Source organism: Nelumbo lutea, chromosome 8, assembly GCF_056320005.1.
Source record: "Nelumbo lutea isolate HS-2025 chromosome 8, American lotus-T2T, whole genome shotgun sequence".
NCBI lineage: Eukaryota > Viridiplantae > Streptophyta > Magnoliopsida > Proteales > Nelumbonaceae > Nelumbo > Nelumbo lutea.
In genome coordinates, this window is record NC_142691.1 from 8,360,814 (window position 1) to 8,385,674 (window position 24,861).

Here is a 24,861-nt window from a genome sequence, read left to right on the forward strand (position 1 = left end):
GTGAAAAGACAAAGAAACCCCTGTTTATAATGATAAAAATCATTACAAAGTAATTTTCTTTTAAAACATGTACTCCCTGAGGCCTGAATTGGTTAGTGATGTGCCCCCTTCTTAAAGAAGAGGACAATGTTTAAGACTTGGACCAGACACAAAACCGGAATGTCTGTTGAGCCACATGACAAACGGTCTGGCCACTGGGTTGACCCAATGAGCCAAGACGTCATATAGATAAGATATAAAATTATGTATGTTTTAACACATGTACAGGTAGTGGCTAAATGGTTTAAAACAAGTTACCAGGGTTCAAGTCTTTGAATTCACATTATATTCATGAATGTACACATATTTGATCAATATAGATAGATATTAAAGAGAAAAGAAAACATGAATGGTGTGATGAATCAATGGAAGTGTGTTATTACACACAAGAAAGAGGTCACAGGTTCAAATCTTGTCATTGCCATTTCATAACTTATATGTGGGTCATTGAAACTTGGATGGTTTTTCAATGTTCTCGCCAATTTTTTATGGGTCAGCGAATTTTCAGAAATTTGAAAAACCAGGGTTCTAAAACACTGAAATGACTGCTGGTTCATGGTTTTCATAGTCTGACTGTCCACTCCGGACTGAATCTTACAACATTGGAAGGATGTAATTAATCCCTTTTTCAAATTTATATTATTTTCTGCACAAAGGTTCAAGCCTGTAAATCTCAAATTATTAACTGTATGAACACATTTGTTACCTGTTGATGATAGATTTGCTTTTTGAAATGAATTCACCTCATCATAAATTAATCCGAGAACAGAAGTTGAATTGTATTTATTCATCCTTTCCATGAAATGTGGAAATTTCTCAGCCTGCAAGCACTTAGGAACTTCAACCTGTTTGGGTAAAAAAAGAGCAAACAAGGTCACCAAATCAAGCTTGGAAGAGTCATTTGATGCAGATTAAGATTCAATTTCAGATTATAATGTAAAAACAATCATTTAAAACAAGATTCTGTAATAAAGTTTACTTCATACAGTGATCATTAAAAGAAACTTGCAGTACAAAGGGATTATATGCATTATGTCATTAAAAAGCAAGAGAAAAAAAAATGAAAAGTGTATTGATGCCATGAAGCAGCTAGATGAGAAACAGAGTATGATATGCAAAGTGGAAATGAGATGTTTCGCTCATCATAACATCCTCATGCTATATATATAATCAACATTTTCTTTTATAAATCCGATTCCTTTCTAGACCCCAAACCTTTCCGAATGGATGAGTAGTCCCATAAATTTTAGGATTAACCACCAATATACTGAGTGGATTTTTGACAAGTGTTCCATAAAACCTTTTAAATGGAGAAAGTGTATGTGGAGCATGCATCAAACACTGATGCTCCAGAATTCTTGAATAACTTCTTTTTCAAGGCAAAGCTCCAAGGAATAGATGATCATTTACATTTATTGCACAGGTCCTCAAATCCATGTTTTTAAGTTTGTTTTAGTCAGATTCCCCAAAACATTTCTGAAACCAGAACCCATGTTTATATTTTTCAAAAAAGCTAGTCTTTGTACCCAGAAAAGAAACAGCAAGTTGGACCTTCTCCAGAACCCTAGTTACAACACCTACACAAAAAGGCAAACTCCCCAAGATGAGGGGAGGAATGGATACATAAAAGTCACCAATGTCAAAAGAACTAAGAATCTAATGATGCAATGAAAACCAAATTTAATCTATCAAAAATTTGAAACTTTGACAAATCAAATTAACTTCTTGTGGATGTTCTGTCCACATTTAATCTAAACAAATCAGATCAAGATAAAGTGCACCTAACCATAATGCTTGATGAGATCTGAGTGGCCTGGCCTATAGAGCAAGCTCATCAATAACTGATGTAAATCATGATATAGTAGTACATTGGAGAAGCAAAAAGTCAGAAGATGAAAAATAGAATCAAAGACATCCAAAACGAGTTTCAACCGTCTGAATCAAGATTAATCTTTGTCATAAGATAGGATTCAGGACTAAATTTTCACAAAGGCCTGAACAGTTTCTTGTTCCACCAGTTAAGAAGAATCAAGCAAGCTGATCAAACTTGTCAGAACCAAAATTAGAATGTCTAAGATCATAATTTAGAGGGCATCATACCCCATCCTAGAGAGTCAAATTTTGTCATTTTTGGGTTTCATAAGTTCTTTGTAGTGTTTTACATTAGTTAACTTTATGGTTTTTATCATCAGCATCCACATCATATGAAAACATGTTTTCCAACTAGATTATTTAAGGCAGTTCACAAGTTGTCCAACCTATCTCTGTTTTCCAACTAGATTATTTAAGGTAGCTCACAACCTATCTGTCATGAAGGTCACCCTAACAAGTTATGACTACCTGCTGCTAGTTGATTGAGAAATTAGCATGAGTCGTGATGCAGCAGACCTAGGATGTGCTTACCTGGGTTGCCATGCACAAAGCATCCTGAATCCTAGATGGTACTTTGATACAGTGAAAGCCCAAATTTTAGTCCTTTGGAATAACTTTACAGTTTAGATGGGTTTAAAGGAACCTCCAGTCAGCTTTTTGTAGCAAGCAGGTCTTTTAGTCAATTCCATTTAGGCCTTATAAATATTCTACTGCTGGACAGAAAGCAGAAACAGCTTGATAAAAAAGATATCATGTTTTTCTTCTTTTGAGAGTCAAAGTCAAAGTCCAACAGAGTTCAATATAGCCTTGGGAGTCCAGACCCATTCTGCCTCCATCCCCCCCCCCCCCCCCAAAAAAAAAAAATACAAAAAGATGCTAAGTATAGTTGAGACATCTCTCACATTGTTTCTGCCAAGTCATGGATTGTCTGCTGTATCTTCATGCTTTTCCCTTGATGCTCAGAGGAATGAGACCCTTACTTTAAGCCCAGAAGAGAAGTGGAACACCTCTTACCAGTGACAGTCTTACTCCAAGTTCAAGAAAAGAGATGAAGCTCCTTTACTTATCATTTCAGTGATGCAAATGCAAAATTCAAGTTTTAAGTTTTTAATATATGCTTTTTGGAAACAATTTTTCTACATATTTAAATTCTGAAAGTAGTGATTCTTTTGATAAACATTACAGATAATTTTATTAAAACCAACAGGAAAGCAGTCCAAGTACAGAATACAGATAAAAGATTAGGATAAGCGGAAAAATTAGATAGGATCAGAAATGAACTTATTTGAAGGAACCTCAGAGTAGCTCCAATAGGTTATAAAATGAGGGAAAGTAGACAAAAATGATTTGATCACATGCAGAGAAGACCATTTACAACACCAATAAGAAGAAATGATATATTACAAGTAGAAGGGGCTAGAAGAGTTAGAGGTAGACCAAAAAGGTCAGTAGTTGAAGTAGTGAGAAATGATTTAATGGTCCAATAATTAATGGTAAAATCTTGGGCTAACAAGCATGAGAATGCAGGTTTGAATCTGATAATGACCACTTTGTACAAAGAAAATGCCAAAGGTTAGGTCCATACTCCATATCTAGTCCACCCCTCCCAAGACCCAAATGGCTGGGACCAACATTGTGTAATGGCCCTTTTATATGACAACAAACGGAATGGAATGACAGAACAGGATTCGTGTAGCCAACCCCATATAGTTGGGACAAGGCTTAGATGATGATGATAATGCATGTTTATTGTAGTTATAGAAATTAGTTAATTAACCACATATATATAGTAGTTAATTATGCGTATTTTGAAACTTTTTCAGGCTTAAGCCTCAAAGTGCCTTGAGGCCTACACCTTTCAAAACTTTGATATATTATGTATTATATTATCATACATACATGCATACATAATATAATACACACACATAATATATTAAAAGGATAACAGCTCTGACAACCCTTGTGCTATTTGGAAAGGCAATTTTGCCCTCAAATTAAAAAAAGGGCCAATTTAGACCCTAGATTTTTTTTTAAAAAAAAAGGCCAACCATAAGTAGATAATGCCCAGTGTTAGTGACGCTGTTCACAATCCGTTAACTAATGAAAAATTGTAAGTGGATCCCACTGAATAAAATAAAAACCTTTGATGTTTGATCTCTCTCCCACAACCCAAACCAGCAATTCCAATTCATCAAAATTAGTCTTCTGAAACTCAGGCTCCAAAAGCACTTATATGGCACGTCTCTGTGTTGCTCTGTGGTTGGCTCAAGCTACCTCCTTTTTCAGTGACTGGCTATTACAGTGTTGAAGTGCTTCTTTCTCTTGGTCATACGATGTGTGGCCCATAAAACGTAAAGAGTAATTCTAGTTCTGATCATGTTTGGGCATGGAATCAGAGCCAAGAGCACTCGGAATAACTGGTCAACATGATGAACAAGTGTTAACCGTGGTTTCAGTAAACCAATAAATGGCACAGATTCTATATATGCACTCAGTTAAACAGGATTATTCATCCAGAATAGACGTGTAAATCCGGTCAAGACCACTAAACGAATTTTATTAAGCTAAAATAATGGCTTTTTACTTTTTGTCGACACTAATTTTCAGACGAAAGCCCAAACTTGAACCAGTACTTAGTATATATAGGAATGAAAAACAATGGGAAGGACAGAAATTTTAGTATCCTTAGTAGGGGAAAAAAGATTAGCCTAACCGCACTTTATGGGCGGTAGAGAAATGTGTAGCCACAACTAATAAACTATCATGGTCGCCTCCAGATCAGAAGGCAATAGCGTCTTCAGCCCCTTCGCAATATTGTCATAGATTCTGTATTCGTAGAAAATTGAAGACAAAGATCTTAAGAATGGTGAGTACCACTTCGCCTTCCTATCTTTGCTCATCTTCCTTATTTATTATCACCCTTGTAATGGAAAGATCAACACTAAATCTCGCAGCACTCTGTGAACGTTTTGATTGCAAAGAATGAAATTGAATGATAAATCTTCAAAGTTTCTGGTACATTCAATTTACTCGTTCAGCTCTTATTTATATTCACGAAGTTTCTTGGATATCAAGATAACAGAATGGGGATCCTGGGTTTGATTTTTCAAAAAGAGAAGATACATGTGAGAGTCTTTGTTTTGACCATGATCACGGGAAAGTTTTATCTAACCCACAATTTCTATACAGATGCAGTGTTGAAGCAGTAGTTTCCGGGGAACTGTTAATCTGCCAAAATAACATCAACATCTAAAATGCCATGCTAATTACAGGGCATCAATGAACCTTCCAACATTTCTGTGTTCGAACTTGTCAAAGACAGAGGAAAGCGCGAGGAAGAAGGAGAGATAGATCCACTTATAATTTCGAATTCGAATCCAAGATTCGGCATAATCGAATCGAATTCCGATAGTTCGAATTGGATATTCAGTCAAATTCGAATACATTTTTTTACTGATTAAATTATCCGATCAAATTCGGATATGCTTTGATTCGATAAATATCCGGATATATATATTAATATATTATATAATATATATTATATTATTATATAATATAAAGATTAAAAAAATAAAATAAAAAATAACAAATAATGACTAATGAGTTCAAAAATCACATCGAACTCTTTCATTTCATTCAAACCTGAACCTCCTTACCCCCTCTCTCTCATCTTCTCAAAACCCTAAAAGTGTAAAACCCTAATCCTCTGACCTCCGTCACTCCCTTTGTCGTCGTTGGACGCTGACTGAGCAACCACCGTTGATCCATCACCGGTCATCGCCATCGTCGCTCATCTCGTCACCTCTCTCTCTCTCTCTTTTCTCAGTCTCTGTCGCACTGACAGTGAGACGTTGAATCGCCATCGAGAAGTCGAGAACCCATCATTATTCACCTTCTTTTCTCAGTCTCAGTGACAATGAGACTGAGAATCATCATTTTCTTTTCTCAATCATCACCTTGCAACCCGTGATTGCTGCTGGGACCCATCATCTTCTTTTCTCAGTTTCAGTGTGAATCGCCAGCATCACCTTCTTGTGCTACAACCCATGCCAACCGCCGTCCCATGCCTCTTTTCCCAAGGTAATTTGATTACAGTATTAGAGAATGGTTGCTATTCAAAAATTTTCAGATTCTTCAGTCGAATTCGAATCGGATATTCAATTTGATAATCGAAATCGAATTCGAACTCAAAGATTTGATATCCGTCGGATATCGAATCAAATTCGAATATTAGTGTTCATAATCGATTTCGAATTCGAATCTAGCCTGATTCAATTCGAATTCGATCCATTTACAGGCCTACTTGGCCACATCGGGTATTACCATTTTCAGTTGGCCATGGAAAGTATAGCTGCGAAGGAGGGTTACGAGGGACGGGACCAGGAGGGAGAAGATCAAGTTGAATAGGCAGATTGGTAGAATCCTTTTTTCTCCTCCATTTCATCTACAACACTTAAAGCAGAATCCCGTTCATCAGGTTCTAGTTTCTCGTCCTCTCTACTGTTAACAATCCCAACACCTAAGCCCATGCAAAACCCTAGACCTTTGGCACTAACCTTATGACTCTTGTCCGCAAAAGCGAAGGCCTTGGAGGCGTCTCCCTATCTCAAACCCAACTCCATCTCTCTCTCGTACAGACGAAGAAGAAACCCTCCGTCACCGTTCTTCATCTGTTAGTTATTTCAATACTCATTTTACAAAAGAGTAAAATGGGTATTTGGAAAAAAATTATGCACAGGTAAATGTTATCCGTCTGAGTCAATAACGGAAGGGAGGTTTTGTCAATTTTTTTAAAAGTTCAGAGGAGGTTTTTATGATTGTAAGAAACCTCAAGGGAGGTTTTTATATTTTACCTTTATTATTTTATTCATTATTTAACGAATTGTGAAGGTATCATAACACTCGGCGTTATCTGCTTACAGTTGGGCTTTTTTTTGAAATCTAAAGTCTAAATTGGCCCTTTGTTTTAATTTGAGGGCAAAATTGCCTTTTCCGAATAGTATAAGGGTTGTCAAAGCCTCCAATCTTATATTAGCATATTATATACTATATTATATGAGGAGATTATGTGGAACTTCAATGGTCAATTCATTTGCTAAATGGTCAAAGGGCAATATTGTCCAACTAGCCTCTTGATTTAGTACTGAATTTGTTTAGAGAGGATACCACCTATGAAATTTTAACATTTTCAGAATTCAGAGGTATGTCCAGATATTTAAATGAAACAACCACTAACCTCCAAGAAGCAACAATTACAGAGCTCAAAGGTCATTCCGGCACTACCAAACACCACCTTAGTTCCCGAATGCTTCTTCTCCTATTCCCTAAACCCCGGAATTATAGATTCAAGTTTCAAGTTCTTAATATGTTCTTTTTGGAGGCCAGTTAGTATTCTGCATAACCTATTCAGTGCATCCAACCTCTAAATAAATGCCAGATTAAATTCATTGATTACTATCTCATCCTAAATCACTGACAGTGGTGTTTCTATGTCAGATCACTCTCTACAGTTTGCTTTATCAAACCAATAGTAATGCTAATGAAATAGAACTAAGCATTGCTTTCAAGTGTTACAAAAGTTAACGAAGATTTGCTCTTGACCAAATATTGTCACGTTTACATTCTAGTTACCTACCTTGTCTCCCAATCTAAAATTCTTGGCATGGGAATGGCCATAGCTACGAACACTTACAAGCTGTCAAGCATCAAGGGCACTTCATGAAATCTCGATTCCTATATCACAATATGTTTTATTTATTTAGAAAGTATTAAAGTACCTTCTTTCAGTTCGCAGCATGACTCTGGAAGAGAAACTGCAATAATATACTGATAACAGAACAGGCTACCTTAAAAGCTAAGAAGAAGACAGAGACTTACATGGAGAAGCACTGGGGTAGCACTGTTATGAACTATATGGGAGATTGGGAGGAAAGAAACACAAGGATTTTCAATGGGTAAAATCAAGCCATGGATGCAGTCATAAAGACACATATTGCTCATATTCCATAGATAACATTTTTAGAGGATGGTAAATGGTAGCTGATTCATCAACCATAAGAGCAGTGACTAATGAATTAGCTATTACCTAGCAATGACAGATTAAAGCTACAATTTGAAGGAAGCTGCTTTGGAAATCCAGGGCCTTCCAGAACAGATAGCCTTTAGAGATGCAAATGGTACTATATTAGCATTGTGCTCCAGCGGTCTAGCCCAACTTGTCATGGAGACTCTCTAAGAGTTGAATTATCAGCAGTACCACAAGGACTGAGACTAGCCAGGTTGTTAAACATCGAGAAGAAAGTAATAGAGGGGGAATCAATAGTCAGGGTGAGCTGGATGAACAAATAGCCACGTATCATGGCACTATAGACATGAATAGGAAATCATTGTTTTGAGGACTCCAACCCGTGCGCTTTTTATGTTTTTTTTAGTTTTTTTCAAATTTCAGTTTTATATATATTTTTCATTAAAAGAGGGTTCCCGAAACACCTGTGAACAGGTGTATCGGATCCCTAAAGATATGATAAATACGCCTGATACAGGGTGTATCGTATCAATACTTTGAACCTTGCTCCAGCCTACACCAAGGGATACAAGGTGTTTTGTACATATAATATTCATTTTTCATTGAATTAATAAAGCATTTTAGTTAGCAATCCAAAAAATTTTACAAAAAAAGGAACAGAATTACCAACAACAGATCATGGAGACTTGGCATATAAGAGTAACATAACTAACCTTAATTCCATTTTTTGGTGCATCAAGGGCATCATAATATGTATCAACCAATTGAAGCATTTTTTTTTTCAAACATTCCTTCTCAGAAGAACATTCATCTCCTAATGTCAAGAGTCTATCCATAAATGCCAACCAGCTATCTGCTGCAATACCTGCAGCCTTACTGGAGAGAAAAGAAACCACTTCAGTTGTTAAGATGGCAAAGTATGACGTAAGTACAAAGTAGCTATATTTTAAATAAGTGAAAGCAATAGATATATGTTTGTGCATCCTTAGAAAAGATCATTGATTGAAACTAGCACTTGGAAAATTTTTAATGAATTAGAGGTTACTTTAAGGTGGAAGAAAATATGATAAGTAGTAATAGGTTCTTTTCAAAATGAAACGATGCTTAAAATTAACTTACTGATTTTCCAGGTTGGTGGAGTTTATAATGCGAACAACACAGATGATCAAGCAAACCTAAAATTTAACTACAAAAAGGGATAGAAGATTTTGGATTGACCCCTCAGTTTTTCAAAATAGATACATAGAATGGGATAAGGATAACCTAGAGTTATAAACACAGAATAAGTTTTATAGGAGTGTCCTTACCTAGGTTCAAACCTAGTTGTTAAGAACAGATGGAAAAGCTGATTCTCCAATTCCTCAGCAGAAAAATCAGTTGGCTTCCGATGGCATGGTGCTTTCTTTGAATAAGTCTGTTTCCATGGTTTGCTTGGTCTAAAATAATCCAATAGCTGGAAAAGACACAACAACATATAACAAATATTGTACAAATCAAAACTTTGTCAATTCTTGAAGAACGAAAACGTCTATATAGTCCTTGTTTTTGGAGCATGATTTATCACAATTATCAAGACTCTAGACAATGTTCATGGAGAATGAAGATCATTTACCATATTGAAAGGGGATCATAGCAACTTAATGGTTAAAAGACTGTTAAAATGACGGGATGAGGTTATTTTTACCATACTGGTACATTTGTAGTAGCATGTAGAGTGAGGAGCAATTGGGACATTTCAGTATTTTCAATTCGGGTATATTTGTAATTCTGTATGTTGACCATCTAAGTTACATTTCAATGTTATTTCTGTACTGAAAACAAGGGTAATTTAGTCTTTCTCCTTGGACATATACTTACAATAGGACAGCACTATATATAGAACAGGGTGAACGCCTTCTCAAATTCTCTTTTTTTTTCTTTTCTTCTACTTCTTATATCAATTACTTCCAAATTTTCTCTTATTTTTCTGGTTTTTCTCTTCTTGAATCAAATCTAATTTGTTGCTCATAACAAGACTATGATTATCCAATACAAATAAATACAAGAGAACCATGTGCCAATAAGATTTTTGAGTGTGAAAAAATATCTCTCTTATCCTTTCTCCATCATTATTCTCTTCTACCTCTAATTTCTCTTCTTGTCTTGTTTACTTCAGCCAATAAGGATTACTAATTGATAATAAGGAAGGAAAAAAGGAGCATCCTTCAAAGTACAGGAACAAAGGCTGTGCCAGAGCCAAAACAAGATCAGAATGGGTTGACAGAAATAATCATATGAGGCTTAGACTAGCATGACTGGTGATGATGATCCAAATGACTGAACACTGTACTACATATAGTAGGCACCACATTAATTAACTTTATATAAAAATAATAACTCTAAATGTTACTTCAGTTTAAAAGGCAGGATATTGACAATAATCTTGCCGGTGCTGATATATAAGTTAATGTAGTGAAAGAATGTTTAATCTCTTAAGTCTCTCCTTCAAAATAAAATGACAAGTCATATTGGCACACTAATTAAAATATGCATGTTCATGACAGTAAACATTGTCCTTATCTCTCTATCTCTTCTTCCTTCTGTTAAAGACAGAAAACAATGTCCTAAGCAAGACAGCTGGTACCCTGCTAAGATCTTGGCTGGCAGTAAATCACTTGTTCTGGGCACTTATTATGAATGTCTTTTTGGTACATTGTGATATTTTGTCTTTTTAATATATCTAAATTTTGTTGGAAGACCTCTTGTATAGATTCTCTTTGTACAAAGGATCTGATGTATGTATTTTAGTTTCTTCCAAAAATACAAGCCAGTATTAACTTTTTGAAAATGGAGAAATCAAATATTTACAAAGGGGAAAAAACTTGTTAACTAGGAAACTAAATTAAATGTTTATTAATTACTGCCAACCTGAGGATTTCTTGAAACCCAATACAGATCCCCATCAAAATCACTATTTGCCATCTCATCTGCCAACGAGCGTGGCCCTTTTATAGGAAAGAAAATGGCATATTTAGCATTTCCGACAATACTCTCCAATTCCTTGACATATGTTGCAGTTAAGACATGTATATCCCCAAAATGAAGGCCAGGATTCTTGTACACTAACACCTTTCCCGAAATTTGTCCACTGTCACTGCACATAATTAGACAATAAGAGAATGTCACATATATACAAGCAAACAATGGGGGCCAATATTGTAACTATGTGATATTTATATAGTGTGATCTAGAATATAAACTATATAGTTAATGCTTTTCAAAGATGTAATTGTAAAGAACTGATAATATTTTGTTGGTAAAATATACCATGTTCAGCAGGAAGAGTTTTTTGGAGATGCCCTAGATATGTCAATAAAGGGCCTGAAGGTCAGTCCTCCATGGAAACTTGAGTTACTGAGAAAAAGCATATAAATTGACGGGTGGAAAGAATGGGAAGGAACTTGGATCTTGTAGTATTTAATCCAATGCTAAGCCAAATAAGATATTAGAGATAAAAGTACCTAGCTGGATAGACCTATCCTTCAAAATGTGTCATATTAATCAACGACATTATCAATAAACAAGGGCCAGTAACCAAAGGACTGCTTTAAGCAATTAAACCAATTGGGATTTAATGTGAATGAATGAATCAATTATGCAAGGTTCTGTGAACCACTGTTGTAGGGAGAAATAGAAAGAAGAATTTCCCATACTGATTATTAAGGTTTAAAATTTTTGATCAGTAATTGAAAATTTTATTAATAATGCCATGATGCACAATGTGTAGTTACACGGATTTGTTCTGTATGTAATATATAACTCCAAATGAAGCATGTTTTATATCTCCCCAGCTGCTTCCTAGAATACCTCCCCCCCCCCCCCCACCCCCCGCAATACAAAAAAAGAATTAGTTTCATATTGTAGAGGATGTTCACCCAACACCACTGCTTGTCTATTTACACTCATATTAAGGTTTTAAATTTCCCATATGGGGCCTTGAGGAGGATAAAACTGAATAAATAGTGAAAGTAATATGGAGAAGTTGATGAAGAACCAGGGTTTTCAAATAATGTTTAGGGTTCGTATGGATCAAATGGATAAGAAAAGCAAGCGACTATAAACTAGATAAAATATCACAAATCAAGAACTTTGAAACAATGAAGGTGGAAAGGATGACCCAAAGAGATAAATAGCACAGGATTTATTTGAAAAAAAATGCTCTCCTCTTGAACAAGACCTACATGGAATGACATTAATAAGAAGACAATGGAACCAATTCTTTTTCTTTCCATTTTTTTAGCATCAGAGGTTACACAAGCTGTACCTGCAAGGCAAAAAGAGAGAGCACACAGATGAGTGGGACAAAGTGGGCAGCAAAAAAAAATCCCTTCTGTCCAGACTGTGCATCACCTGAAAAACAAACCTGGATGAAATGTAATTCAATGGTGATCCGGTGGATATACAACTCCCTCTCCAAAGATTTACATAAGAGTGTGGTGTATGCTGATAGAGCACATGAGATGTGGAAAAGTCTGGAAGAGAGGTTTTCTCAAGGGAGCGCTGGACGTACACATCAGTTGAAACATGATCCAGCCTTACTACAACAAGGTAATCTCTCTGTAACTGTGAATTTCACAAAATTGAAGATCCTATACGACAAACTTGGATTAAAGTATGGTGCTGCCAAGGATTAAAGTATCAGTATCGTATCAAACAACTTGGATACGAATACGGATACTGATACTGATACTGATACCGATACTGATACGCTTTGGAAATGCATGGATACGAACAAAAAAATATGAAAAACTTGGATACACTAGGGAAACACATTCAAATTTCATAAATACATTAATAACACTAAATTATGGTCAAATAGCCATAAATAATGTATAAATATATAAGAAATATATATTTAATTGTCTACATAAAAATATATTATAATTAATAGCAGAATGGACAGATATCATACAATGCATTAATTAAGAGTCCAAGATGAACTTACTATATATATCCTAATTATCATATCAATTATTTTATATTTTATTATTTTTACATTTTAAAGTTAACAAAAAAAATTTAACCAAATATTAAGTAATAAATTAAATTATCATTTAATAATTTATAAAAATATATAAGTTTAAATTAAAATATATAAAATTGGTTAAAATTTCTAAGATATATATCATATGCAAATTCATAATTTTTAATTATTAAAATAATAATTTATTATTAAGTTTTTTATCTGTATATTTTTTTGAAATTAAAAATCAATTTTTCATATAAATGTAAATTAGTGGATTTGATAAATTCAATTTAATATTATATTATTGAATATTTTGCAAACAAATTTTTATTTTTTGGAAATAATAAATATGTTGTCATTTCATGTAAATTAAAATATTAATTAATAATTATAAAAATATTTAAAATTTGTAAGATATATAGCATGTGCAAATTTATAAATTTTAAGTAGTAAGGTAATTATTCTACTATTAATATTTTATTTGTATAAATTTCTTGAGATTAAAATCATCTTTAGATGTAAATATATTTTTTTCGGGTACTCCTTTTGATGTAAATATAGAATTGATAGATTATTTATTCCATTTGTTTATATTTAATTGGAGTTGTTAAACATAAATATTGATTATTTATTTGGATAGACTTTAATAAAACTTGTGTTATTTTGTTAAATATCACAAAGCATGGCATGGTCAAGTGGTTTGACAGAGAGTTTAAGGCTTTCGAAGCCACATGCACGTTGTTCCGGGTTCAAATCCTGCTATTAGAAGCGTTTGCATTTTTAATCGAAGACGTTGTGTATCGGTCAGTATCTATGTGTATCGGCCGATACAATGCCATACAGGCTGATATGCACTCGTATCGGTCTGATACGTATGATTTACAGGATATGTTTCCATTCGTAACGCATCCTATATCACCCTAATCCGATACCAATACGATACACCCCGTATCGGATGTATTGTATCGATATTTAAATCCTTGGGTGCTGCTAAGGAATTTGTTGCAACAAAAGCAAGAGGGAAGGCCTATCATTTTCCCATGGGCATGAATGATAGTTTCAACAAAATTCGGTTTAATTTTCCGGGCATGGAACCATTGCCCAAGAAGAGAAGCACCAAATGCTTGTTTCTTTGTGGACACCAACTATGATGCAGTGGTTGCATACCACAACAGCCAAAGATGGCCCACACAACTCTTCATATAACAATTGGTCTAAACTGTGGTGTGATAACTGTAAGGAAATAGGACACACAAAGAGCATTGTTATGAAATCATTGGATATCCAGCCAACCAGGAAGTGAGGAGATCCAAACATTCAAATTCTGGCAAGGTGCGAAGCACAGCTTCCTCTATTCAGATAAATAGCCCACCAAATAGCGGCTTGTGAAGCTCGCAAGCTTGAATATATGAGCTTGTCTCAATCTAGAGCCTAGCCGAGCTTGAATATATGAGCTTTTAAATCAAGCCAAATTGAAGCTCGTCCACAATGTGAGCACTCAAACTGAACTACAGCTACCATCACTGCGACCACCACCACCTCTTGCCTCTCTACCATCTCCATGTCCACCCTTGGGCCCACAGCAAAAACTCCCCACACTACTTCCACCTCTACCATACATACCTCTACCAGTAAAACCTCCCCTAGAAGCTACCATGGCTGATCTATTTGAAGGTGGGGCATGATCACTTTGTGGAGTTGAGGCTTTCCTTATGCAGGAGAAAACCTTAGACAATGATGAAAGATCACTTCTACCTAAGATATGGGCCCACACCAGTCCAAATTCAAAACTCAACCTAGATAAAAACCTTGCAACATCTAGATGTTCTCTTTGTTCTTGTTGTGTCTTCAAATCAGTGGATAGGAGTTGATAAACATTAAGTTCATTCCTTAAGCTTTCTAAAGAAGCATAGTATTCTTCAACACTTTTATCCCCTTGTTGAGGAGAAAAATAGTCTTGGTATAACTAGTAAATTCTTGTGGCATTGTCTTGTCTGGAATACAGCTGCTTGGCATGGTCCCAAGTCTCCTTGATCGTGTCGAGAAACATGAGTTTCGCACTAATATGATTCTCCATACTGTCCCAAAGAGAAGTCAAATAATTTGGGCATTCTCTTGTACCCTTCCGATCCACTTTTCAATGGGCCCTCCTTGATGTACTTCAACTTACCTTTTGCAATGAGAGATGCCTTAACCGACTTGGCCCATGGAATATAATTAGTACCATTAAGTTTTACCTTAGTTAATTGAAAAGTCATGAGATCTGGTTCCACAAATACTGTAGGTTTAATGTTACTACTTGATGAACCCATGAATATGAGAAGAAATCACCAGTGTATCACTTAGGAAAACTATCAAACAGATGGTATACACCTTTTCCCTTCCAATTAAGAATAGAGAATGTTCTTTATTCCTAAGGCACAAAAAAGGAGAGACGTGAACAGTGACAATCACCCTTAGAGCTCAGATACCATGTTCCAACTTCAATAAAGAAAGATAAGTGAAAGAAAAAGAGAGAAAGAAGTAGGGAAGAGATAGTGAAGATTAAGACAAGAAAAAAGGGAAGAGAAGTCAAGGAGAAATCGAACTAACTCCTCACTGTCAACCCAGCTTATATTAACCTTTTACTGATTGCTGAAGTGACAACAATGCCCCTAGATAAGTCACAACAGATATAAGAGAGAAAAATAACAAGGGAAAAGACAAGTATGCCCCTATCACTAATTCTAACAATAACCAGCACATATTCCCACTAAATCCTTAGACCGTGATCAATTTCGTTCCCTCTTATCCAAGTTGGGCATTTCAAATCTCCATACGCCAAATTGAGGAGTATAGTGAGTTGTGACACCATGGATAGCAAAGTGGGCACGTTGAAGTTAGTTACAACTGTGGAGACACTTGATGTGCTATAGTTCTTTGGTCCCTATTGTACTATAGTCTTACTATTTTCTTCCTTTTATCTTTCAGCCCTCCAAGGGCTCTTTTGTAATTCTTGTATAGACAGTGAAATCTAGCCGTAGGGCTATTTTTGTACTTTTACTTTTCTTTTTTGTACATAATTCTTTGTATTATCTCTCTTTTGTACATTAAGGGCAGATCTGCCCTTTTACAACTTAATATAAATATTTCTTTTAGGGTGTCGACTGACAGGTTGTCACACCCACCATTCGACTGTGTTGTCTCTCTCTCTCTTTCTCTTTCTCAGCTTTTCGATCTGACTCTGACATGGTATCAGAGCAGGTCACGATCTGATCTGCAAGTGACTACTTCCTCACCCCTTTCTTATCTGTTATTTAGAGTTCTCCCTAACAGTATTTGGGAGACTCTTGAGTGTTCTTGAACCCTATTTCTGAAGCTGCATTCAATCAGAACTCGACAGACTCTTTTCCTAGACTGCTGCGCCACCAGATTTCTATTTTGGATTGGATCTCCCTCTAGAAGCATCGGATCAGGATGAAACTTTAGATCTAGTGTCGCCCAGGGCAGATCTACTGTTTCCAATTGGTTTGGTTTGAATCGGATTTGATTTGGAAGGGTTTTAAGCCACTTCAGAGTTCGGCAGACCCTTACAGTTTCCTTTTCTGGACATTGGCTAAAAGGTACTCCTTTATTCTACTGTTTTGAACACTTCTCTCTGTGGTTTTTCTTGCTCTTGTGATTCAATGGCATCAAAAAGAATGGAATTCTCCCCATCATGTGTAGGCAAAAGGTCTCTGGGGATATTTGGATGGATCAGTAGTTAAACTAGATGATTCGGACATCAAGGGTCTTAATCAGTAGAGATTTGATAATGCAAAAAATGCATCATGGGTCTTAGGATCCGTTGAAACTGACATTGCAATTCCTATGAGAGGATACAGAACTGCCTTTGAGATGTATGAGTATCTCGAAAAAGTATATCAGCAATCAAACACCCCAAGATAGTACCAAATAGAGGTTGACATCTTCTCCTATTATCAAGGAGAAAGAAAGGTCCAAGAGTACTATGCTGAGTTTATTAACCTTTGGACTGAATATGAGCTCGTTCACATGGTGAATGATCCTTCGGACTGTTGTGTGAAGTATATGAAGGAACATTTTGATAGAAGAAAGATTATGCACTTCCTAATGCATCTCAGACCTGAATTCGAAGTTGTTAGATCTAAAATCCTGAGTCGATGAACACTTCCTGACTTGGATACTATTCTTGGGGAAATTCTGAGGGCTGAAACCAGATTTGCCACACAGACTACCCTAGATGGAAGAAAGGAGTCTAACATTGATACTGTCTTTCTAGCAACAAAACCGAAAGGGAAGGACTTCTCTAAAATACAGTGTTATGAATGTAAGGAGTTCGGGCATGTTGTTTCACACTATAAGAAAAAGAATACATGCACCTACTGTAAGCAGGTTGGCCATATTATCACTGAATGCCCTACTCGGCCTCAAAAAGGCAGTGGATCAAATCAGAAGAAAGGAAGCTACAAGGCCTATCAGACGGGTGTAGATGGATCAGATGCAGCATCCTCCATTACTTCTGTGACTGGGCAAAATGATACCTCAGGTAGCATGTCTGAAGAACGAATTAGACAGCTCATGTCCTCTGTTATCTCTTCAGCCTTCTCTGCTATGGGCCTGTCTGGTAAGTCTCCTACCTATTGTCCCTCACCAAACTACCTATGGTACATTGATTCAAGAGCCTCTAACTATATGACAGGGACCACTCTTGGTCAGTGTCCTAAACCCCATCTCCCCAATAAACACATTGTTACTACTAATGGTGAGAAATTAGATATACTTGGATGTGACGATTTATATTTATCTACTTCTAAGTCATCTCCGTTTCATTTGTCTAAAACCCTATTTGTATCTAAGCTTACCACCAATTTAATTTCTGTTGGCCAACTTGTAGAGGAAGGTAACAATGTCTCATTTACTTCTGATGGTTGTTTGATATAGGACCAGCAAACTAGGGAGGTGAAGGGGAAGGGGCGTAGACTGGGAAGACTCTTTGCTCTAGAATTTGAGAAAAATAAAATTGTGCCTGCTTCTACTTCATGTTTGATTTCTACTACATCTAGTTTTGAATCTATTAATTGTAATAAAGATTGGTAGTTGTGGCATAAACGACTAGGCCATCCTTTTTCTAAGAAACTTGATCAGTTATTTTCCTCTGGTAGTTTACCTGTTTTTAATGTTTCTCTTAAAAATGTGAATAAAGGCTGCATTACTTGTGGCTTATGTAAGAGTCATATTTTGCCTTTTCCTTCTCATTCTGAACATGCAACAGTCCCTTTTTATTTAATACATAGTGATGTTTGGTCGTCTCTAGTTGTCTCACGGATGGGTTTTAAATATTTTGTAACCTTCATTGATGATTGCACTCGTTTCACTTGGGCTTACTTTCTTAGAAAGAAATCTGAAGTGTACTTCGTATTTCAGCACTTTCACACCTATGTTACTACTCAATTCGATACCCAAATTTGTGTGCTACGATCGGATTCAGGGGGATAGTATATTGATGGGGATTTCCAAAACTACTTAAAACAACATGGAATTCAAACCCAAAGGTCCTGTCCAGGCACCCCACAACAAAACGAGGTTGCAGAAAGGAAAAATGGGCATATCTTGAGTGTAGTCAAAACTCTTCTACAAGATTCCCACGTACCCTCTTGGTTTTGGGTGGAGGCGGCCAGCACTGCTGTGTATCTCATAAATCATCTTCCGTCATCAGTTTTGAACAACTCCTCTCCTTTTCAATCCCTCTTCCACAAATCCCCAAACCTATCCATGCTCAAAGTATTCGGATGTGCTTCTTTTGTCCACCTTCCACCCCATAAACGCACAAAGTTAACTACACAAGAAACTTTGTGCGCCATTATGGGGTATGCTCTGAACATAAAGGGCATCTTTGTTATGACCCTTTGATTCGTTTTCTTCAAATTTCTCATAATGTAGTTTTTCTTGAAAGTGTGTCATTTTTTGAACATATTGTTAAGTTCCCAGCTCCTTCTGTTTCCTTGCTGCATAGTTTTGATTCTGTAGGTACATCAGATACTCCATTGTCACCTCCGCAACAACTTCAAACCTACTTCAGGAAGCAACGACCTTCTTCAGTCTCCATCCCCCCCTCTGCTCTGCCTCCAGTTGCTGATCCAGTCACTCCAGCTACCTCAGTAAGTGCTCAAGACCTTTCCTCTAAACCTCTTGCTCCTACTTTGCATCGTTCCTCTAGAATTTCTCGTCCACCTAACCGTTATGGTTATTCACCAGACCATAGCTCCTTTTCTGCCATTTTATCTACCACAGACATTCCCAGATCTTATCAACAGGCTGTAGCATAACCACATTGGAAAGATGCAATGGATCCTGAGATTCGAGCTCTTCTAGAGAATGGCACCTAGGACCTGATCAAAGCTCAGCCCGAGACATCTCTCATAGGAAGTCGACGGGTCTATTTTGTGAAACTAAAATCTGATGGAAGCCTAGACAGATACAAAGCTAGGCTTGTTGCATAGGGCTCCAAATAGGAATATGGGATAGACTATGAAGAGACTTTTGCTCCTGTAGCTAAGATGACCACTGTACGACTTCTGATGGTTGTATCTGCAGTCAAATAGTGGACAATTCATCAGATGGATGTCAAGAATGCTTTTCTCCATGGGGAATTGAAAGAGACAGTTTACATGAAGCCTCTTCCGGGATATTGTAAAGATCCGCGCAGCTTGTTTGTTGTCTGAAGAAGTCACTTTATGGCCTGAAGCAAGCACCTAGGGCCTGGTTTGAGAAGTTTAAATCTGTCATCACTAATGCTGGCTTTATTCAGAGTTCTTCTGATTACTCCTTGCTCACCCTAAGGCGGAAGCAAGGAGTAACAATATTACTCCTTTATGTTGATTATATACTCATTACAGGGGATGGCATAGAAGGAATTTCCAAGCTACAACAGTTACTCAGTGAATCCTTCAAGATGAAGGACTTAGGGCCATTGACATATTTCTTGGGGCTTAAAGTGAGCAGAAATTCTCAAGGCTACTTTGTTAATCAACAGAAGTATGCGGCTGATCTGGTTAAACTAGCAAATCTTAGTGATTCTAAGATTGTGGACACTCCACTAGAACTGAACCTGAAACTCAGCAAAGACGATGGGTCTCCCCTTGAAGATCCTACCTTTTATCGTCAACTAGTGGGCAGTTTAATCTATCTCACCATGACTCGGCCAGACATATCTTATGCAGTTCAAATAGTAAGCCAGTTTGTGTCTTCTCTGAGACAACCACATTTATCTGCAGTTCATCGGATTATAAGATATGTACCAGGCACACTATCACATGGGATATTCTTCTCCTCATCATCTCCCATTCATCTTATGGCCTATGCGGATGCTGATTGGGCTGGATGCCCTAACACCCGACGGTCCACTACTAGCTGGTGTGTCTTCCTAGGCAACCCCCTTATCTCATGGAAGTGCAAGAAACAAGTTATTGTGTCCAAATCTTCTGCTGAAGCTGAATACAGGGCTATGTCTTCCGTGTGTAGTGAAATCATATGGCTTCGGACTCTTCTATTTGAAATACTAAATGAGCCACCATTGTTTGTTCCTCTTTATGCAGACAATATCAGTGCAATAAAAATTGCATCGAACCCCGTCTTCCATGAGCACACCAAACACATAGAAGTTGATTGCCACTTCATTCGCAATCTCCTTCTTGAGGGTACCATATCTCTTCCTCATGTTTCTTCCGGGCTCCAACTAGCAAACTTGTTAACTAAAGCAATGACATGGGCTCGACATCTATCTCTCATGGACAAACTAATGCTCATTCCTAGGCATCAGTTTGAGGGGGAGTGTAGAGACAGTGAAATCTAGCCGTAGGGATATTTTTGTACTTCTACTTTTCTTTTTTGTACATAATTCTTTGTATTATCTCTCTTCTATACATTAAGGGCAGATCTGTCCTTTTACAACCTAATATAAATATTTCTTTTAGGGTGTCGACTGACACAGGTTGTCACACCCACCATTCGGCTGTGTTGTCTCTCTCTTCGATCTGGCTCTGACAATTCTTTGTATTTATCCTTTACCCCTTCAAGGACTCTTTTGTAATTATACATAATTAATATTTATTTGACTCATTGGAGGTGGTGGTCGATCACCACATTAGACACCCCTGAAAACCTTTGGTGTTCTCTCATGAATTGGAAGATTGACATTGTTTGAGAAGTATTTTTATTAGTATCGAACTTTGTTTGAAGATTATTTGAAGGCTGTTTTGATCAGCCGAAGGTGATAGATTTTTTTCTGGAAAATACGCCCAATAGGTCATTTTTTTTCTTGTTTTCTCTAAATCTGCTGATTCAATCAGCCTAATACTCTATAGTTGGTGCCACCAGGCCTCCTTTAACTGGTTATTAATCTGTTTTGAAGGCTGGTTCGGTTTTAATAGGGTTTTGATCCCACCTTGTAGTCAACAGTCCTGAAATTTTCCATTTTTGGACTGACATCAATATGAACCTATTGTTCTGAGATTTCAGCAGTATGATCTCGTTTTATTTAGTGAAGTACTACTTCAGCATTTTTCTTGAACTGTTACTGATTTAAATTGGGTGGTTAATCTCTGGTTCTTCCTTCTTTTAGCTTCATTATGAGCTTTGTTAACCTGTTTTGGACTGTTGTTGTGATTCGGAATGTCTGAGAAGGCTGGTATCATTCCCGTAAAGTTCGACGGAACCAACTACAGCATGTGGAAGTTCCATTTTGACTTCTTTGTTGAAGGGAAAGGTCTGGATGGATATTTGAATGGAAAGGTTACTGGGCCAAATGAAACTGATACCAAGGCTTATTCACAATGGAAGTTGAATAATGGGAAAATAGTTTCTTGGATACTCAGGTCAATTGTATCTCATATTGCAGTACCCATGAGAAGAATGTGTGCTTTTTATGAGATGTATGCATACTTGAAGGTGTACCATCAATCCAACATGTCTAGACAATATCATATTGAAATCTAAGATTTTTGGCTATTGCCAGGGAGATAAGAAGATTCAGGAATATTATGCCGGTTTCATTGACTTGTGGGCAGAATATGAGCTTATCCATACAGACCCTTTGGACCCTATAGAATGTGTCAAGTATCTCCAACAGCACTTTGAGAAGAGGAAAGTGAATCAACTCCTTATGAGACTCAGACCTGAATATAAGAGAATCAGGTTTAACATTTTGAGTAGAGAAACTCTTCTAGATTTGGATTCCATGATGGGTGAACTGTTGAGGGAGGAGACTAGACTCTTAACTGCTGCAAGTATCGATGGGAAATCAATTGACTCTAGGGCTGACACAACTTTTTTTGTTCAAGGAAACAAGAAATCTGGTGCTAAGGACTTCTGAAAAATACAATGTTATAAGTGCAAGGGGTTTGGTCACATTGGTTCTCATTGCAAGAAGAAGAATGTTTGCACTTATTGTAAGTAGCATGGTCACATCATTCCAAACCATCCGGTTAGGCCATCTAAGGGTGTTTAGAAGAAGAACCATCCACGTGCATATCAAGTGACTGAGGGACAAACCACAGATATCTACTCTACCAAGGGTGATTCTTCTGCTAAGGGTGATCCTTCTACATCTATGGATGACAAAATTTGGCAATTGGTATCTTCTGTCTTTTCTGCTATTGGCCTATCTAGTGAGTTTTTTTGTTATTGTTCCTCTAAATCTCATGTTGGATCATTGATTCCAAAGCAACTAATCATATATGACAGGGGCTTACCTTGAACCCCCAAATAGCATTTCTAAAACCCATCATAGACATATCATTACTACCAATGGTGAAAAACTGAATATCATTGGTAGTAATGACATGTCCCTTGAGCTGTCATCCACTACCTCCTTTCCTCTTACCAAAACCTTTCTTGTTCCTAACCTTACTACTAATCTAATTTCTGTTGACCAACTTGTTGATGAAGGATATACACTTGCATTTTCTCATGATGGTTGTTTGATTCAGAACCCAAACACTAGGAAGGTGAAAGGGAAGGGGAGTAGGTTGGGCCGTTTATTTGCATTGGAGTTAAAGAATTCTCATGCACCAACATCATCAGTATATTTTAGCTCGTCCTCTTCTAGATCTTTTGTTGGGTAAATAAATAATGTTTGGGATTTATGGCATAAACATTTAGGACATGCACATTTTGAAAAATTGAAATTTTTGTTTGACTTTGGTTTTATTAAAAATAAATTCCATCTTTACATACTTTTGATACTTCATGCGTTTCTTGTTGTTTGAGTATAGGAGTGGCCACGAGCCGAACTTTTCACAAGCTATTTGAGCTCAGCTCATGAAAAGCTCAATTCAGCTCGGTCTAAACCAAGCTCGAGCCCAATAAAGCTCAGGTCATGAGGCTCACGAGCCTAATCGAGCTTTTACATGCATATAAAAACTAATAAATATAAAAATATTATACATATAAAAAATAATATATATAAATATATATAAAACAAAAAATGTTATACACATAACATTTTTATTTTTATATATAACTAGTTTTTATAATTCTTAATTTTTATATGTCAAATAAAAAATAATACTTATATGTATAACCTTTTATTTCTATAAAACATTTCACTCACAATCAAGCTCGAGCTTACGAGCTTTTGACTCAAGCCAAACTCGAGCTCAAGTCTCTAGCTCGAAATCAAGCTCGAGCTCAAGATTTAACCTCATACTTTATTGGCAAGCTGAACTCGAATAGTTAGATATTCAGCTTGGTTCAGCTCAAATCCACCTCTATTTGAGTAAAAGCCGCACTCTACCCTTTCCTCACACATCTAAGCATGCCACCTCACCATTTGAAATTATACAAAGTGATGTTTGGACCTTATCTATTATTTCTCAGCCCGGATATAAGTACTTTGTCTTGTTCATTGATGACTACACCAGGTACACATGGATTTACTTTCTGAAACATAAATCAGAAGTATATCCTACATTTTGGCTTTTTCATGCTATGATACAAGTTCGATTTCAGTCTCATATGCATATTCTCCACTCAAATTCAGGGGAAGAATACACTGATGGAGACTTCTTATCCTACCTGAGAAGTCATAGGATTGTTCAACGAAGTTGTCCAGACACACCTCAATAGAATGGAGTGATTGAGTGTAAAAATGGTCATGTGCTTAGTGTTGTGAGAACCCTACTGCAAGAATCAAATGCCCCTTCTTCATTTTGGGTAGAGGTTGCTAGTATCGTTGTTTTCTTGATTAATTGTGTTCCCTCTTCTATTCTTGCTAATAAGTCTCCTTTTCAAAAACTATTTGGTCATCCTCCAGACTTATCTAGTCTCCATGTTTTTGGGAGTCTTTGCCTTATTCATCTTCCGTCTCGAGAAGGTTCCAAGTTATCCGTACAGTTTGTTATGTGTGCCTACGTGATTTAGTCCAGATCACAAAGGATTTCTTTGTTAGATCCCTCTGCTCATTGCATTCGTGTTTCTTGAAATGTTGTCTTCCTTGAGCATATTTCCTTTTTTGTTGTTGTTGCTAGACTATTTACTCTATCCATCTCTGTTTTGCAAAATTAACTCACATGATGTTTCTCCTCTAGTTGGTGTGAAAGATTTTCTCACCTTCTCTCACAAAAGATTACATGCCCCAGATCCTACACCTACAACCCCACGTCCCCACTTCCTCCAGGCCCAAATCGTTCCTCCATTGATGCTCCTATAAGTAATGCTCCTTTAGATTCCATTACTATTCCTACCACATCTCTTTGTCGTTCCTCTCGTATTTCTAGACCTCTTGATCGCTATATCACAGATATTCCCCGCTCATATCAATAGGCCATTATCAGTCCTCATTGGAGCATAGTTTTCAAGGCGCCAAGGCGAGGCTAGGCAACTGGGGGGCGCCTAGTCGCCTAGGCGATAAATTTTTTATGCT

General features: G+C 36.7%; 1 protein-coding gene and 1 long non-coding RNA gene across 4 annotated transcripts in view; one reads left to right on the forward strand and one right to left on the reverse strand.

Annotated features, from left to right (window-relative positions):
* Positions 1–24,861, reverse strand: part of LOC148842529 (putative RNA-dependent RNA polymerase 3) — a 73,103-nt gene that overhangs the window by 2,611 nt on the left and 45,631 nt on the right. For 2 of the 3 annotated variants that reach the window (XM_088956541.1, XM_088956540.1), the window contains exons 14-17: positions 10,844–11,069; positions 9,244–9,389; positions 8,650–8,812; positions 746–884 (exon numbers count right to left, since the gene is read on the reverse strand). In XM_088956541.1, the coding sequence (XP_088812667.1) occupies positions 746–884; positions 8,650–8,812; positions 9,244–9,389; positions 10,844–11,069 (674 nt within the window). Of the gene's footprint in view, positions 1–745; positions 885–4,065; positions 4,329–8,649; positions 8,813–9,243; positions 9,390–10,843; positions 11,070–24,861 lie in introns of those variants that run through there. The other variant, XM_088956542.1, reaches the window with a different exon arrangement.
* Positions 4,519–24,861, forward strand: part of LOC148842530 (uncharacterized) — a 63,741-nt gene continuing 43,398 nt past the window's right edge. The window contains exons 1-2 of the long non-coding RNA XR_016102814.1: positions 4,519–4,926; positions 12,216–12,523. This is a non-coding gene — a long non-coding RNA (uncharacterized LOC148842530). The remainder of the gene's footprint in view (positions 4,927–12,215; positions 12,524–24,861) is intronic.